We start from the raw sequence: 17,779 nt of genomic DNA, 5'->3' as shown, positions 1-17,779 counted from the left end.
TTCTTCAATCATAGCTGTATTGTGGATAGCTGAGAAGGAAGCTTGAAGCCTGTGGAAGTCAGGACTTTTTATTTTATTTTATTTTTTACTTTATTTAACCAGGTAGGCTAGTTGAGAACAAGTTCTCATTTACAACTGCGACCTGGCCAAGATAAAGCAAAGTAGTGCGACACAAACAACAACAGAGTTACACATGGAATAAACAAACATACAGTCAATAATACAATAGAAAAAGTCTATATACAGTGTGTGCAAATGAGATAGGATAAGGGAGGTAAGGCAATAAATAGGCCATAGTGGCGAAATAATTACAATATATCAATTAAAAACACTGGAATGATAGGTGTGCAGAAGATGAGTGTGCAAGTAAAGATACTGGGGTGCAAAGGAGAAAAATAAGTAACAGTATGGGGATGAGGTAGTTGGATGGGCTATTTACAGATGGGCTATGTATAGGTGCAGTGATTTATGAGCTGCCCAGACAGCTGGTGCTTACATTTAATGAGGAGATATGAGTCTTCAGCTTCAGTGATTTTTGCAGTTCGTTCCAGTCATTGGCAGCAGAGAACTGGAAGGAAAGGCGACCAAATGAGGAATGGGTTTGGGTGTGACCAGTGAAATATACCTGCTGGAGCGCGTGCTACGGGTGGGTGCTGCTATGGTGACCAGTGAGCCGAGATAAGGGGGGGCTTTACCTAGCAAAGACATATAGATGACCTTAAGCCAGTGGGTTTGGCGACGAATATGAAGCGAGGGCCAGCCAACGAGAGCATACATGTCGCAGTGGTGGGTAGTATATGGGCCTTGGTGAAAAAAAACAGATGGCACTGTGATAGATGGCATCCAATTTGCTGAGTAGAGTGTTGGATGCTATTTTGTAAATGACCGCCGAAGTCAAGGATCGGTAGGATAGTCAGTTTTACGAGGGTATGTTTGGCAGCATGAGTGAAGGATGCTTTGTTGTGAAATAGGAAGCCGATTCTAGATTTGATTTCGGATTGGAGATGTTTAATATGAGTCTGGAAGGAGAGTTCACAATCTAACCAGACACCTAGGTATTTGTAGTTGTCCACATATTATAAGTCAGAACCGCCCAGAGTAGTGATGCTGGACGGGCAGGCAGGTGTGGGCAGCGATCGGTTGAAGAGCATGCATTTAGTTTTACTTGCATTTAAGAGCAGTTGGAGGCCACGGAAGGAGTGTTGTATGGCATTGAAGCTCGTCTGGAGGTTTGTTAACACAGTGTCCAAAGAAGGGCCAGAAGTATACAGAATGGTGTCGTCTGCGTAGAGGTGGATCAGAGAATCACCAGCAGCAAGAGCAACATCATTGATGTATACAGAGAAAAGAGTCGGCCCAAGAATTCAACTCTGGGGCACCCCCATAGAGACTGCCAGAGGTCCAGACAACAGGCCCTCCGTTTTGACACACTGAACTCAATCTGAGAAGTAGTTAGTGAACCAGGCGAGGCAGTCATTTGAGAAACCAAAGCTGTTGAGTCTGCCGCTAAGAATGTGGTGAAAGACAAGAGTCGAAAGCCTTGGCCAGGTCGATGAATACAGCTGCACAGTATTGTCTCTTATCGATGGCGGTTATGATATCGTTTAGGACCTTGAGCGTGGCTTAGGTGCACCCATGACCAGCTCGGAAACCAGATTGCATAGCGGAGAAGGTACGGTGGGATTCGAAATGGTCGGTGAGCTGTTTGTTAACTTGGCTATCGAAGACCTTAGAAAGGCAGGGTAGAATAGATATAGGTCTGTAGCAATTTGGGTCTAGAGTGTCTCCCCCTTTGAAGAGGAGGATGACCGCGGCAGCTTTCCAATCTTTGGGGATCTCAGACGATACGAAAGAGAGGTTGAACGGGCTAGTAATAGGGGTTGCAACAATTTCGGTGGATCATTTTAGAAAGAGAGGGTCCAGATTGTCTAGCCTGGCTAGATTTTGGTGAAGGAGAAATGGGGAGGCTTGGGCAAGTTGCTGTGGGGAGTGCAGGGCTGTTGACCGGGGTAGGTTCTTCCTAGGTTTTGGCCTTTCTAGGGAGTTTTTCCTAGCCACCGTGCTTCTACACCTGCATTGCTTGCTGTTTGGGGTTTTAGGCTGGGTTTCTGTACAGCACTTTGAGGTATCAGCTGATGTACAAAGGGTTATATAAATACATTTGATTTGATAGGAGTAGCCAGGTGGAAAGCATGGCCAGACGTAGAAAAATGCTTATTGAAATTCTCAATTATCGTGGATTTATCAGTGGTGACAGTGTTTTCTAGCCTCAGTGCAGTGAGCAGCTGTGAGGAGGTGCTCTTTTTGGAGTTTGTGCTCCAGGATGCAAATTTCTGTTTGAAAAAGCTAGCCTTTGCTTTCCTAACTGCCTGTGTATATTGGTGCCCAACTTCCCTGAAAAGTTTATTATCTCAGGGCCTATTTGATGCTAATGCAGTACGCTACAGGATGCTTTTGTGCTGGTCAAGGGCAGTCCGGTCCGGAGTGAACCAAGGGCTATATCTGTTCCTGGTTCAAATGTTTTTGAATGAGGCATGCTTATTTAAGATGGTGAGGAAAGCACTTTTAAAGAATAACCAGGCATCCTCTACTGACGGAATGAGGTCAATATCCTTCCAGGATACCCGGGCAAAGTAGATTAGAAAGGTCCGCTCGCTGAAGTGTTTTAGGGAGCGTTTGACAGGGATGAGGGGTGGTCGTTTGACTGCAGACCCATTACGGACGCAGGCAATGAGGCAGTGATCGCTGAGATCATGGTTGAAGACAGCAGAGGTGTATTTGGAGGGCAGGTTGGTTAGGATGATATCTATGAGGGTGCCCATGTTTACAGATTTGGGGTTGTACCTGGTAGGTTCATTGAGAATTTGTGAGAGATTGAGGGCATCAAGCTTAGATTGTAGGATGGCCGGGGTTTTTTTTTTTTTTTTTATTTAACCAGGTAGGCTAGTTGAGAACAAGTTCTCATTTGCAACTGCGACCTGGCCAAGATAAAGCATAGCAGTGTGAACAGACAACACAGAGTTACACATGGAGTAAGCAATTAACAAGTCAATAACACAGTAGAAATAAAATGGGCAGTCTATATACAATGTGTGCAAAAGGCATGAGGAGGTAGGCGAATAATACAATTTTGCAGATTAACACTGGGGTGATAAAAGATCAGATGGTCATGTACAGGTAGAGATATTGGTGTGCAAAAGAGCAGAAAAGTAAATAAATAAATAAAAAAAATAAAAAAAACAGTATAAAAACAGTATGGGGATGAGGTAGGTGAAAATGGGTGGGCTATTTACCAATAGACTATGTACAGCTGCAGCGATCGGTTAGCTGCTCGGATAGCTGATGTTTGAAGTTGGTGAGGAGATAAAAGTCTCCAACTTCAGCGATTTTTGCAGTTCATTCCAGTCACAGGCAGCAGAGTACTGGAACGAAAGGCGGCCAAATGAGGTGTTGGCTTTAGGGATGATCAGTGAGATACACCTGCTGGAGCGTGTGCTACGGATGGGTGTTGCCATCGTGACCAGTGAACTGAGATAAGGCGGAGCTTTACCTAGCATGGACTTGTAGATGACCTGGAGCCAGTGGGTCTGGCGACGAATATGTAGCGAGGGCCAGCCGACTAGAGCATACAAGTCGCAGTGGTGGGTGGTATAAGGTGCTTTGGTGACAAAACGGATGGCACTATGATAGACTGCATCCAGTTTGCTGAGTAGAGTGTTGGAAGCCATTTTGTAGATGACATCGCCGAAATCGAGGATCGGTAGGATAGTCAGTTTTACTAGGGTAAGCTTGGCGGCGTGAGTGAAGGAGGCTTTGTTGCGGAATAGAAAGCCGACTCTTGATTTGATTTTCGATTGGAGATGTTTGATGTGAGTCTGGAAGGAGAGTTTGCAGTCTAGCCAGACACCTAGGTACTTATAGATGTCCACATATTCAAGGTCGGAACCATCCAGGGTGGTGATGCTAGTCGGGCATGCGGGTGCAGGCAGCGATCGGTTGAAAAGCATGCATTTGGTTTTACTCGCGTTTAAGAGCAGTTGGAGGCCACGGAAGGAGTGCTGTATGGCATTGAAGCTCGTTTGGAGGTTAGATAGCACAGTGTCCAATGACGGGCCGAAAGTATATAGAATGGTGTCGTCTGCGTAGAGGTGGATCAGGGAATCGCCCGCAGCAAGAGCAACATCATTGATATATACAGAGAAAAGAGTCGGCCCGAGAATTGAACCCTGTGGCACCCCCATAGAGACTGCCAGAGGACCGGACAGCATGCCCTCCGATTTGACACACTGAACTCTGTCTGCAAAGTAATTGGTGAATCAGGCAAGGCAGTCATCCGAGAAACCGAGGCTACTGAGTCTGCCGATAAGAATATGGTGATTGACAGAGTCGAAAGCCTTGGCGAGGTCGATGAAGACGGCTGCACAGTACTGTCTTTTATCGATAGCGGTTATGATATCGTTTAGTACCTTGAGCGTGGCTGAGGTGCACCCGTGACCGGCTCGGAAACCAGATTGCACAGCGGAGAAGGTACGGTGGGATTCGAGATGGTCAGTGACCTGTTTGTTGACTTGGCTTTCGAAGACCTTAGATAGGCAGGGCAGGATGGATATAGGTCTATAGCAGTTTGGGTCCAGGGTGTCTCCCCCTTTGAAGAGGGGGATGACTGCGGCAGCTTTCAATCCTTGGGGATCTCGGACGATATGAAAGAGAGGTTGAACAGGCTGGTAATAGGGGTTGCGACAATGGCGGCAGATAGTTTCAGAAATAGAGGGTCCAGATTGTCAAGCCCAGCTGATTTGTACGGGTCTAGGTTTTGCAGCTCTTTCAGAACATCTGCTATCTGGATTTGGGTAAAGGAGAACCTGGAGAGGCTTGGGCGAGGAGCTGCGGGGGGGCGGAGCTGTTGGCCGAGGTTGGAGTAGCCAGGCGGAAGGCATGGCCAGCCGTTGAGAAGTGCTTATTGAAGCTTTCGATAATCGTGGATTTATCGGTGGAGACCGTGTTACCTAGCCTCAGTGCAGTGGGCAGCTGGGAGGAGGTACTCTTGTTCTCCATGGACTTCACAGTGTCCCAGAACTTTTTGGAGTTGGAGCTACAGGATGCAAACTTCTGCCTGAAGAAGCTGGCCTTAGCTTTCCTGACTGACTGCGTGTATTGGTTCCTGACTTCCCTGAACAGTTGCATATCACGGGGGCTATTCGATGCTATTGCAGTCCGCCACAGGATGTTTTTGTGCTGGTCGAGGGCAGTCAGGTCTGGAGTGAACCAAGGGCTGTATCTGTTCTTGGTTCTGCATTTTTTGAACGGAGCATGCTTATCTAAAATGGTGAGGAAGTTACTTTTAAAGAATGACCAGGCATCCTCAACTGACGGGATGAGGTCAATGTCCTTCCAGGATACCCGGGCCAGGTCGATTAGAAAGGCCTGCTCACAGAAGTGTTTTAGGGAGCGTTTGACAGTGATGAGGGGTGGTCGTTTGACTGCGGCTCCGTGGCGGATACAGGCAATGAGGCAGTGATCGCTGAGATCCTGGTTGAAGACAGCGGAGGTGTATTTGGAGGGCCAGTTGGTCAGGATGACGTCTATGAGGGTGCCCTTGTTTACAGAGTTAAGGGTATTAAGTATGCCCCAATTTAGGTCACCTAGAAGCATGAGCTCTGAAGATAGATGGGGGGCAATCAATTCACATATGGTGTCCAGGGCACAGCTGGGGGCAGAAGGTGGTCTATAGCAAGGGGCAACGGTGAGAGACTTGTATCTGGAAAGGTGGATTTTTAAAAGTAGAAGCTCAAATTGTTACATGATTCCTTAAAGGCCCAGTGAAGTCAAAATGATGTTTTTTCTGTTTTATATCATATTGTACAATAACTGATGAAACTAACACTGTAAAAGTGTGAACGTTTAATCAGTGTTATTTCCTGATAGTTGCTGGATGAAAATATAATCTAGCGTTAGAATGTACCACAGGTCACCAAAATAGAGCTTTTTAGGCAAACAAAAATTCATAACACCCAGCGGAGTCCCCAGGGGAGTCTGGCTGGCTACTACATGTGCTTGTGGAAAACACTGAAACATCCATAGAAGCAGTGAGATTTGCTGGAGTCGTACCTCCATGAAATAAATCATAGGAAAAAACAAAGGCACCAGTTGCTGACATTTGCCTAAAGGTCGGGAAAACAGTTGGTACCAAAATCACTCCCTCTATTAAAAGAACTCCCGTTCTTGTCCAATTTTCTGAGGAGGAAATTCTTAAATGTCGTTTCCAAAAAGGTTAGGCGGTGGTGGCACCCATCACAGTCAGCCCATGGAAACAGTGTGGGCATACAGTAGCATACGGCAGGCAGACAGACAACAACAGGATATTAGGCTGACTCTGGAAAGCTTTATTTTCAATGACAGCTGCTATTCATTTAGCTTTTACTGAGGCATTATACCATAACATGCAGCAGTAGTTTCTGCTGCATATTTAATTCAAATAACCCAACACTACGAAATACAAAACTGTACATAGTGGTGCTTGTTTCAGGAATCTCAGATGCGGAACACTAATAACCATGTAATTGTTGTGTAATTACCATGTTAGGTTATTTCTAAGTAAATACCATGCAAACAGCAGCCTGTTCACATGGTTGATTCAGCACAGACCTCTGCTAGTGGGTTCACAGGGGCTTCCCGGAGTAGGCTGAGAATGTGCCCTGATCTCTAGTGTGCCTCCCAAATGGCACCCTATTCATTAGTGTGTGTAGGGCCCAGGTCAAAAGTAGTGCACTATATAGGGAATATAGTGCCAACTGGGACACAGGTCTGATCTAGAGTGTGATGTGATCTCTCCCAGCAGGTCATCATTTTCAGAGAAACAGATCTCCACTGATCCTCAGTCGTAGATTATCTCCGTCATTGAGCACATCATTGTCCTAATGAGAAGAAGCCTCTTGATCTGAAGATATAGCCAATATCAGTGAATACTGAACATGGTTGGTTACAACCACAACATACCACCTGAAGATTTTCAACCATTTTCAGTAATAGTATTCAGTGATACTGGCTAAATAACAGGTGAAGTTGTTCTTGACCTTAGGCACAGATCTAGGATCACCTTGCCCTCCCCATACCCTAACCATGATGGGGGAAAAACACAAACTGACTCGTGTCTCTCGATCTCCACTGGGCCTCACCCAGCTCTGTGAGGGGGTCAGGGGTTAGGATGGAGCACCAAATCAGACGATAACATCAGAGGAAAGGCCAAAAGAGGAGATATCTCCACTGGCTGCCAGAAATCTCTCAGGAGGAGGGAGGATAGAGGGAGATAGAGAAGTAAAGGAAGGAAGAGGTAACCAGTAAGCTGGGGGAATTGGGGAGGGGGGGCTGTACTCAAGAATTTCTGGAATACAGTGCTTGTTTGAGGCCTGGGTTAGGGTGGGGTGGCTGAGTCACCGGAAGCACCCCCGTTCCTATATAGAACATTCCAGACTAAATCACTTGCAACCACAACCCAGGGTGTTTCTCAATATGCATACTACAGTGCTCCACACTTATGCTCCGAGTGTATTCTCCGAGGACCTTCTTATTAGTACGTTCTTGTGAGGACGAGAGTATGGAGAACGCATAAAACATTACATTTGAAAAGAACTCGCACTCCATCTACTGTATTACCTCACGCTGTATCTCCCCATTCACGGAACCTTCTACCAGTCAGGATAATGGCAATAGAGACTAAACTAGACATACACAAAGCAAACCTTTTTACTTAATAATTATCAGCTAGCTATAAATCAATAGTAATCATCTAGCTAGCCAGCTGGTTTAACGGGCAAAAACAATCTAAAACTAATGTTATGAGAGGTAGATGACTAGCTGTCAATTCTTTGTGGGTAGCTAGATAGTAAATCCAATAGGGCTAACTGGCTATGGTCATGCGATCTACCCACACGACAGTGGGTATTGTAGGCAGGTAAACATGTCAGAATTAGCACAGTATGTATTTATTAACGTATCAAGATAAATGGATTATAGTCCGGCAACATATGAGATGTGAACGGGCAACATTTCATTCGGAAGTCTGAGTTCATTTTCTCGCTTCAGCTGCAAAACAGCCACCATTGATTTCAATAACATTTTCCATCGTTTTTACACGGTTGCGTCTAGGCGTCACATTACGTCAACAATCCTGTAAATATTTAAAGTTGAAGCTTGCGCCGATGCATGCTTCGAAAGGAGAACAAAAACAAAGTATGCACCCAAGAAGTGCCCTCCGTGCTCAGTTTCAAAAACTCTGACCATTGCATGCTCCAGTTTGCGTGCTCAGAGCACGATAGTATGCAAATTGAAACACCCCCGGTGTCTTGATACACACTCAGTTTCCACAGCCCAGTGAGTGCACCTGCGCACACACACACACACACACACACACACACACACACACATACCACACACACACGTTTTGTTCTTCTATCCTTGTGGGGACCTAAAATGAATTTCCATTCAAAATCCGATTTCACCTCTAACGTTATCCCAAAACCCTTACCCTAACCCTATAATTGTAACCCTAACGCTAAACTTAAAATAGCATTTTTCCACATGGGGATGTGGGAAATGTCCTAAAGACGGAGCATTTTCCTTGTTTTACTATCATTGTGGAAACTTTGGGGGATTTTAGGTCCATACAGGGATTGAAGAACCAACCAACACACACACGGACATTTGTGTTACAATCTCACATTCGATGTAGACCATGGTTATGAGTGTAATCCATCGCTGTTTGTTTAGCCTAAATCTAATTTATTAGTCACATGCGCCGAATACAACAAGTGGACTTTACCTTGAAATGCTTACTTACGAGCCCTTTCGCAACAATGCAGTTAATTTTATTTTTAACAAATAGATAAAAAATAAAATATCCTTTCTGAGGCAGCAGGCCTACCTGCATGTGTATGTACAGTCGAGGCCAAAAGTTTTGAGAATGACAAATATTACACAAAGTCTGCTGCCTCAGTTTGTATGATGGCAACTTTCATATACTCCAGAATGTTATGAAGAGTGATCAGATGAATTGCATTTCCACTGCATTTCAGCGCTGCCACAAAATGATCAGCTGACATCATGTCAGTGATTCTCTCGTTAACACAGGTGTGAGTGTTGACGAGGACAAGGTTGGAGATCACTCTGTCACGCTGATTGAGTTCGAAAAACAGACTGGAAGCTTCAAAAGGAGGGTGGTGCATGGAATCAATGTTCTTCCTCTGTCAACCATGGTTATGTACAAGGAAACACATGCCGTTATCATTGCTTTGCACAAAAAGGGGTTCACAGGCAAGGATATTTCTGCCAGTAAGATTGCACCTAAATCAACCATTTATCGGATCATCAAGAACTTCTAGGAGAGCGGTTCAATTGTTGTGAAGAAGGCTTCAGGGGACCCAAGAAAGTCCAGCAAGCGCCAGGACCGTCTCCTAAAGTTGATTCAGCTGTGAGATCGGGGCACCGCCAGTACAGAGCTTGCTCAGGAATGGCAGCAGGTGTGAGTGCATCTGTACGCACAGTGAGGCGAAGACTTTTGGAGGATGGCCTGGTGTCAAGAAGGGCAGCAAAAAGGCCACTTCTCTCCAGGAAAAACATCAGGGACAGACTGATATTCTGCAAAAGGTACAAGGATTGGACTGCTGAGGACTGGGGTAAAGTCATTTTCTCTGATGAATCCCCTTTCCGATTGTTTGGGGCATCCGGAAAAAAAAGCTTGTCTGGATAAGACAAGGTGAGCGCTACCATCAGTCCTGTGTCATGCCAACAGTAAAGCATCCTGAGACCATTCATGTGTGTGGTTGCTTCTCAGCCAAAGGAATGGACTCACTCACAATTTTGCCTAAGAACACAGCCATGAATAAAGAATGGTACACAACAATATAGGCTGACAATAACAGAGTACAGTATGAGGACAGCTCATTCCAGTTAGGTGCATTGTTTCAGCTGAGACTGTGGTATGTGTGTGGGGGGGGGGGGGGGGGTAGTATGCAGCAATATGCCTGACTGACGATACTCCAGCCATTAGACAGAGCAGTTCCAGGCAACAGTTCTCCTGCCAGAGGTGCTCTGCTGGGCCTGATGATCATGATCACCTCACTTCCCCTTCCTGCCCTGATGTGGTTTGCTGGGTTAAATGGGCCTGCTTACCGCATCTGTCTATTAATGGAGACAACAGCAGCCGCCAAGAGCAGGGAGCTGGTCGTCTGTTAGTAGTTTCAAGTTTTATTTGTCACATGCACAAGTACAGTGAAATGTTTAACTTGCAAGCCCTTCCCAACAACGCAGTATTCAATATAGTATAACAAATAAAAACACAAAATAAAATAAAAAAGAGAATTTGCATGCTATATACAGGGTCAGTGCCAGTACCCAATGTACAATGTGCAGGGATATACTGGAGTAGTTGAGGTAGATACAGTATGTACACAGAGTGAGAAATTAACACCAGCCACCAGCCAAATGCTGGTAGATTTTGCCATTGGCTGGTAGAATGTCTATTTTTACCAGCCACACTAGCGGGTTGTCATAGAGCATTTGGGAGCATTATTGTTTTCCAATCCAGAGCCCACATGTAAAAAATAAATTTAAAAAAACATGTGTGTGTGGTAGTCTGGAATAGAGAATCTCAACACTACAGTGGTGAAAGTGTGGGCTACAGTGTTTTCTGTGATGCATCTTAATTCTTAATTCTATTTTATCCTGAAAACTATTTGTCTGGTAAGAAAATGGAGTGGCTGGTAAAACTTGGGGGAAAGTGTCTGGTAGCAGGATTAATAATAATAAACAATATGGCAGCAGCATAAGTGGTAGTCTGCGTGGTAATGAGTGTGTGTGTGTGTGTGTGTGTGTGTGTTAAGTGGGAGTGTGCACAAGCATGTCAATGTAGGCGTGTGTGGGTAGAGAGCAGTAAGAGTGCATAGTCAGTGCATATAGTCCTTGGTGGTGGTGGGCAGCTATTGTCTATCTGTTTAAAAAGTATCATTGCTTGGGGTAGAAGTTGTCTCGGAGCCTGCTGGTCCGAGACCTGATACTCTGGTACTGCCTGACGGAAGCAGAGAGAATCTATGGCAGGGCTGGCTGGAGTCTTTGGCAATTTCTCAGGCCTTCCACAGACATCGCTTGGTGTGTATATCCTGAATGGCTGGGACTTCACCCCAGTGATATGCTGGGCTGTCCGCACCACCCTCTGTGTAGAGTAATATCACAAAGCAGGGTGGACAGGCAAAATGGATGGACTGGGACAAGAAATCGGCCCAGGAATTTCTAATACACCGGACAATTTGTTTCTCTCAGGTCCCTCATTATTAGCCAAATAATGATCCATACTTCTGCAGAACAAAAGTATAAATAGACAAGCACACTGGGCTAAAGATGGACCAGCCCATCTGGCATTTGCCCGAATTGCCCCATATCCAATCCTTTAATGATTGGCTAAACCCCTTACAGGTATCTATCTCCCTCTTACTAGGGCAGTGTCAGGCTGAGGCTAAATGACAGGGTATTAAACTTAGGTCTTCTGTGAGACTTATGACTGCATAAGCCCACTGAGCTAAAGCAGAGGGTGGGTGCTTTTAGCTATATCTGCCCTACATAAATGCAGAGCATAATTTGTCACAGACTGAGCCCCAGAATAATCATGAATCTGCTAATAGACTAATGCACACACTGTACTGCACTGTAAATGAACTACCAAAGGGCATAGGTCAAGAATCCATTTACTCAGACACTCTTTCTCCCTCACACTAGAGGTCTTCACGGGTCCACCCAAACACCCGAGGGTCTGGGTCCAAAATCCAAACTTTTCCCTCGGTACAGGTCAGATCCTGTTTGATTGTCATCGGGTCTCGGGTCTATGTAACTACAGCTGATAGACCCGACCACAGCTCCGCACAACCTATAGCATATTTATTTTACACTAACAAGGTGAATTTATTGACTTATAGAAGGCCGATCCAAAAAGACCTACAGTGCCTTCAGAAAGTATTCAAACCCCTTGACCTTTTCCACATTTTGCTGTGTTACAAATTGGGATTAAAATGTCTTTAATCTTTATTTTTTTATTTTTTACAATCTACACAAAATACTCTAATGTCAAAGTGGAAGAATTAAAAAAAAAATGTTTTAAGTGTAATGAAGAATAAAATACAAACATATCTTGATTAGATACCTATTCAACCCCAGAGTCAATACCTTTGGCAGCAAATACACCTGTGAGTCTTTCTGGGTAAGTCTCTAAGAGCTTTGCAGACCTGGATTGTACAATATTTTCCCATAATAATTTTTTAAACTCTTTGCTAGACAGCCACTTTCAAGTCTTGCCATCGGTTTTCAAGTAGATTTAAGTCAAAACTAACTAGGCCACTCAGGAACATTCAATGTCGTCTTGGTAAGAATCTCCAGTGTATATTTGGCCTTGTGTTTTAGGTTATTGTCCTGCTGAAAAGTGAATTCATCTCCCAGTGTCTGTTGGAATGCAGACTGAACCAGGTTTTCCTCTAGGATTTTATTTTTATAAAAGCTACCTAGTCCTTGCCGATAACGAGCATATCCAAAATATGATGCAGCCACCACCTATGCTTGAAAATATGAAGAGTGGTACTCAGTGATGTGTATTCAGGACAAAAAGTTAATTTCTTTGCCACACCTTTTGCAGTATTACTTTAGTACCTTGTTGCAAACAGGATGCATGTTTTGGAATATTTTCATTCTGTACAGACTTCCTTCTTTTCACTTTGTCATTTAGGTTATTATTGTAGAGTAACTACAATGTTGATCCATCCTCAGTTATCTCCAATCACAGCCATTAAACTGTAACTGTTTTAAGGACACCATTGGCCTTATGGTGAAATCCCTGAGCGGTTTCCTTCCTCTCCGGCAACTGAGTTAGGAAGGACGCCTGTATCTTTGTAGTGACTGGGTGTATTGATACACCATCCAAAGCTAAATTAATAAGTTTTACCATGCTCAAAGGGATAGTCAGTGTCTGCTTTGTATTTATTTATTACCCATCGACTGTACCAATAGGTGCCGTTCTTTGCCAGGCATTGGAAAATCTCCCTGATCTTTGTGGTTGAATCTGTGTTCGAAATGCACTGCTCGAATGAGGGACCTGTGTGGGGTACAGAGATGAGGTAATCATTCAAAAATCACATTAACCCCTATTATTGCACACAGTGTGTCCATGCAACGCATTATGAGAGTTGCTAAGCTAAGCACATTTTTACTCCTGAACGCATTTAGGATTGCCATAGGAAAGGGGTTGAATACTTGACTCAAGACAATTCCATTTAGAATTTTTTCAAAACAAAATTCCACTTTAACATTGTGAGGTATTGTGTATAGATCAGTGGCACAAAATCTAGATTTTATACATTTTAAATTCAGGCTGTAACACAGCAAAATGTTGAAGAAGTCAAGGGGTGTGAACACTTCCTGAAGGCACTGTATTCATTAACGAGAAGAGAAACTTGGCTGATATTATTATATATTTTTTAATTGAACCTTTATTTACTAGGCAAGTCAGTTAAGAACAAATTCTCATTTACAATGATGCCCTACACCGGCCAAACCCGGACGAAGCTGGGCCAATTGTGTGCCGCCCTATGCGACTCACAAACTCGGCCAGTTGTGATACAGCCTGGATTCGAACCAGGGTGTCTGTAGTGACACCTCTAGCAATGCGATGCAGTGCCACTCGGGAGCAGCGGTCTAAAACAAATTATTTTGTCACTTGGGTCCAATCGGGTCTGGTCTAAACCCGGACCAGTTAGGGTATGGGTCAGGTCTAGGTCTGATTGTTGTCGGGTCCATTTGTGTTCGGGTCTGATTGTCCTCGGGTCCTACCTGTTGGACCCGAGAAGACCTCTACCTCACACACAGCCTAGATTAGGGTCAGTCAGTCAAGCCTGGGGAAAAGGAGAATTACGCTAATTTAGTGTTTAATTACATGTACAAGCCCACACAATGAGACACTGGCAATGCTTAATTAACAGAGTGTGTGTGTGTGTGTGTGTGTGTGTGTGTGTGTGTGTGTGTGTGTAGGCCAATGTTTATTGAGGGTGCTCTGTTTATTCCTAGCCTTATACAATTGTGAAAAGTCCAGCAGTGTAATAGTTCTATAGTCTTTTGTAGCTCAGTTGGTAGAGCATGGCGCTTGTAACGCCAGGGTAGTGGGTATGATTCCCAGAATCACCCATGAGTAAAAATGTATGAACGCATGACTAAGTTGTTTTGGATAAAAGCATCTGCTAAATGGCATTTACACTACATGACCAAAAGTATGTGGACATCTGCTTGTCAAACATCTCATTCCAAAATCATGAGCATTAATATGGAGTTGGTTCCCCCTATGCTGCTATAACAGCCTACATTCATCTGGGAAGGCTTTCCACTAAATGTTGGAACATTGCTGCGGGGACTTGCTTCCATTAAGCCACAAGAGCATTAGTGAGGTCGGGAACTGATGTTTGGCCATTAGGCCTGGCTCGCAGTCAGCATTCCAATTCATCCCAAAGTTGAACGATGGGGTTGAGGTCAGGGCTCTGTGCAAGCCAGTCAAATTCTTCCACACCGATCTCGACAAACCATTTCTGTATGCACCTCGCTTTGTACACAGGGGCATTTGTCATGCTGAAACAGGAACAGGAAAGGGCATTCCCCAAAGTTGGAAGCATAGAATCATCTAGAATGTCATTCTATGCTGTCACGTTAAGATTTCCCTTCACTGAAACTAAAGGGCCTAGCCCGAACCATGAAAAACAGCCCCAGACCATTATTCCTCCTCCAACCAATTTTACAGTTGGCACTACGCAGTCAGGCAGGTAGCGTTCTCCAACCCCAGATTCATCCATCGGACTGCCAGACGGTGAAGCTTCACTCCAGAGAACGCGCTTCCACTTGAAGCTCCCGACGGTTCTAACTAGCAGGGCAGACATTTTACGAACTGACTTGTTGGAAAGGAGGCATCCTATGACAGCCACGTTGAAAGTCACTGAGCTCTTTCAGTAAGGATATTCTCCTGCCAATGTCTGTCTATAGAGATTGCATGGCTGTGTGTTCGACTTTATACACCGGTCAGCAATGGGTGTGGCAGAAATAGTCGAATCCACTAATTTGAAGGTGTCTCCACATGTATTATAGTAGTTCTACATAGACTTAAAACAACAAAGCCAGTCTCATCTGTCTACATGGCAGTGCATGTAAATCCATACCTAAACCCACCCAGACTATACTGTTTAATGCATAGAGGCTGTAAATACCAATTCAGGAGAAAAAAACAAAGCAACTTGAGGCCCAAAGTCCTCAGTTTATTCCGGGCATTTCTTTCTCGGCTGGAGCCACCTAGAATCACAGAGGCCTACCATGCACAGCATACATGGGATAGGACTACATGGATACACTTTCAATTAATAGACATGCCTGATCAAATCTCAAATAATGGTGTGTTGCCTTTCAATGGATGCATTTGTAGGAATGGAGGGGGAACGAGCAGAGTAGGGCTTGAACCAGCGCATCACAAGAAACTTGCACTTTGGTCCCAAGAAACTGGGCCGGTGCAGCTACCAAAATTAACAACATTACCGCATTGATGTTGAGGTTTACTGGTGGGTTCTCCAACAAGGCCTACTAATTTAAAAATATGAAGCCATATAATCTAGCCACATCCTAAATACAGATAGTTTATATAACCGCATGCATTTCTCTCAAATCACTCAATTCTAACAATAGTTAATTGTGTAGGCCTATACCTTAATTATGCATATAAATCTTGCAACATAGCCTAAATAACCAATCGATTCAGATTGAGAACCATGACCAAAAACGTAATCACGAGAGCTTGATCCTAGTTGAGTGGACAGCGCTATGATTTACGATCCGATTAACTTTCCTCTAACTCATACTATGGAGGTAGAACGGTATACATTTGGAACGTTTTCGTTAAATCGGATGTGTCATGTAGGGTTAATTAACAATCTTGGCACTTCAGTGCCGCGATCAAGGCATCAAAGTGTCAAAATACTGCGGTTTCGAGCTTTGACGCGTAGGCTCTGGGAGTTGTGACAGCGACGTTTTTCCACTTGAACAGACTGCGGCGTGAATCACTGTCTGTGTTTTCGGGTCTGCAGTAAGCAGACTATCGCCTCCCAGTACGAGTTGACTGTTCAATTTTATCAAGTCATCATCTGCCCTGCACAAGCTAGCTAGGCCTGTGGCTATATTGAGCATTCTCCCTGCAGGCTACAGCCCCATGTACGATTCAATTTAAATGCGTAGTTGTGTTTCTACGTGCGGACCTGGAAAGCAAAAGAACTGCGCGAAAATGCATCTGTACTGCGTTTTTTCCCCTGGCTGTTTGTCTTCTTACCTGCAGATGTTCCTGAAATCGTATCGGCAGTATCTGGGCCATTCTTGAGGCTTTCTATGTTTCAGATGTCCGGAGAAAAGGAAAGGGGAAGGGGACACGAGGAATGAATGTTGTATTGTATTGGAAGTCCCCAAAACGCTCCCAAAAGTAAAATACGATGTGCAATGATAGGGGTCTCGCCGGCTTGCGTTGATATCACCTGAATTCACTGCCTGCTCTCCTTCAGTAGCACCCAAACAACACTCCTGAAGCAAAACTCTACACTTCCGCTAAGTAAAATAGTCCAAAACATAATTACACTAGCTCTGGGAGAAAACTATTTTTATGAAGCTCTAATGTTGCTTACAGTATTATACAAAATAATACACTTGCTATTTATAAGCCCTACAGCTAACCAAGAGGACTTCCCCACAAATAGCCTACCAATGCAGAAAAAAAATTCGGATGTCCTCAATGTACCCCTCCGCTGCCCCTTCCCCTTCATTTTCCCTATGTCGAAATAAAGGCACGTGACAGGCGCCCACTCCCCTTCCGATTTCTGCAAACTCAAGTGCTGAGACGTTGGGAATATGCCTGTACCCCACCCTGTGAAAAGTGTCTAGTAGTGAGAAAATATGTTGGGATTGTAAAAGAGGAATCTAAATGATGTATTAGTCAAGGTAGGAGTAGGCATTTGGCTGCACCTTCAATAACATGTGCGCGACCAATTTGATTTGATTTATGCCATGTATGTGCACCATACAGGTAACTCCTAAAATAATAGAAACACTTGAGTAAATGAGGTACAGAAAGTATATTGAAGCAGGTGATTTCACACAGGTGTAGTTCTTGAGTTAATTAAGCTATTAACATCCCATGCCTAGGGTCATGTAAAAAAAAGAAGCTTTTGGCTGTCGTGGCTATTTCCTCATAGGATGACAATGCTCCCATGTGCAGGACACGAATGGTTTGATGATCATGACAACAATGTAAACTATATGCCATGGCCGTCTCAGTCACCAGTTCTCAACCCAATTTAACACTTATGGAGTTTTCCACCAACATCAACAATTTCTCGTGGAAGAATGGTGTCACATCCCTCCAATAGAGTTCCAGACACTTGTAGAATTCATGCCAAGGTGCATTGAAGCTGTACTGGCTTGTGGTGACCCAATGCCTTATTGACACTTTATGTTGGTGTTTCCTTTATTTTGGCAGTTACCTGTAGTTTAGAACACCTACTCATTCAAGGGTTTTTCTTAATTTTACTATTTTCTACATCGTAGAATAATAGTATAGACATCAAAACTATTAAATAACACATATGGAATCATGTAGTAACCAAAAAAGTGTTAAAGAAATCAAAATATATTTTATATTTGAGATTCTTCAAATAGCCACCCTTTGCCTTGATGG

The 17,779-nt window shown here is 44.1% G+C and overlaps 1 protein-coding gene across 2 annotated transcripts in view; it reads right to left on the bottom strand.

The window, feature by feature from the left end:
- The window catches only part of LOC115111728 (clathrin heavy chain 1-like), a 42,490-nt gene extending 25,674 nt beyond the window's left edge, over positions 1-16,816 (bottom strand). Inside the window, exon 1 of one of the 2 annotated variants that reach the window (XM_029638081.2) lies at positions 16,385-16,816. In XM_029638081.2, coding sequence (XP_029493941.1) covers positions 16,385-16,426 — 42 coding nt within the window. In that variant the 5' untranslated portion in view covers positions 16,427-16,816. The remainder of the gene's footprint in view (positions 1-16,384) is intronic. The other variant, XM_029638082.2, reaches the window with a different exon arrangement.
- Between the last annotated feature and the right edge of the window lie 963 nt (positions 16,817-17,779).

This window comes from Oncorhynchus nerka, linkage group LG27 (assembly GCF_034236695.1).
Source record: "Oncorhynchus nerka isolate Pitt River linkage group LG27, Oner_Uvic_2.0, whole genome shotgun sequence".
In the NCBI taxonomy this organism is placed as follows: domain Eukaryota; kingdom Metazoa; phylum Chordata; class Actinopteri; order Salmoniformes; family Salmonidae; genus Oncorhynchus; species Oncorhynchus nerka.
Note: the sequence above shows the minus strand (reverse complement) of the source record. Positions and strands in the feature narration are given on the sequence as shown.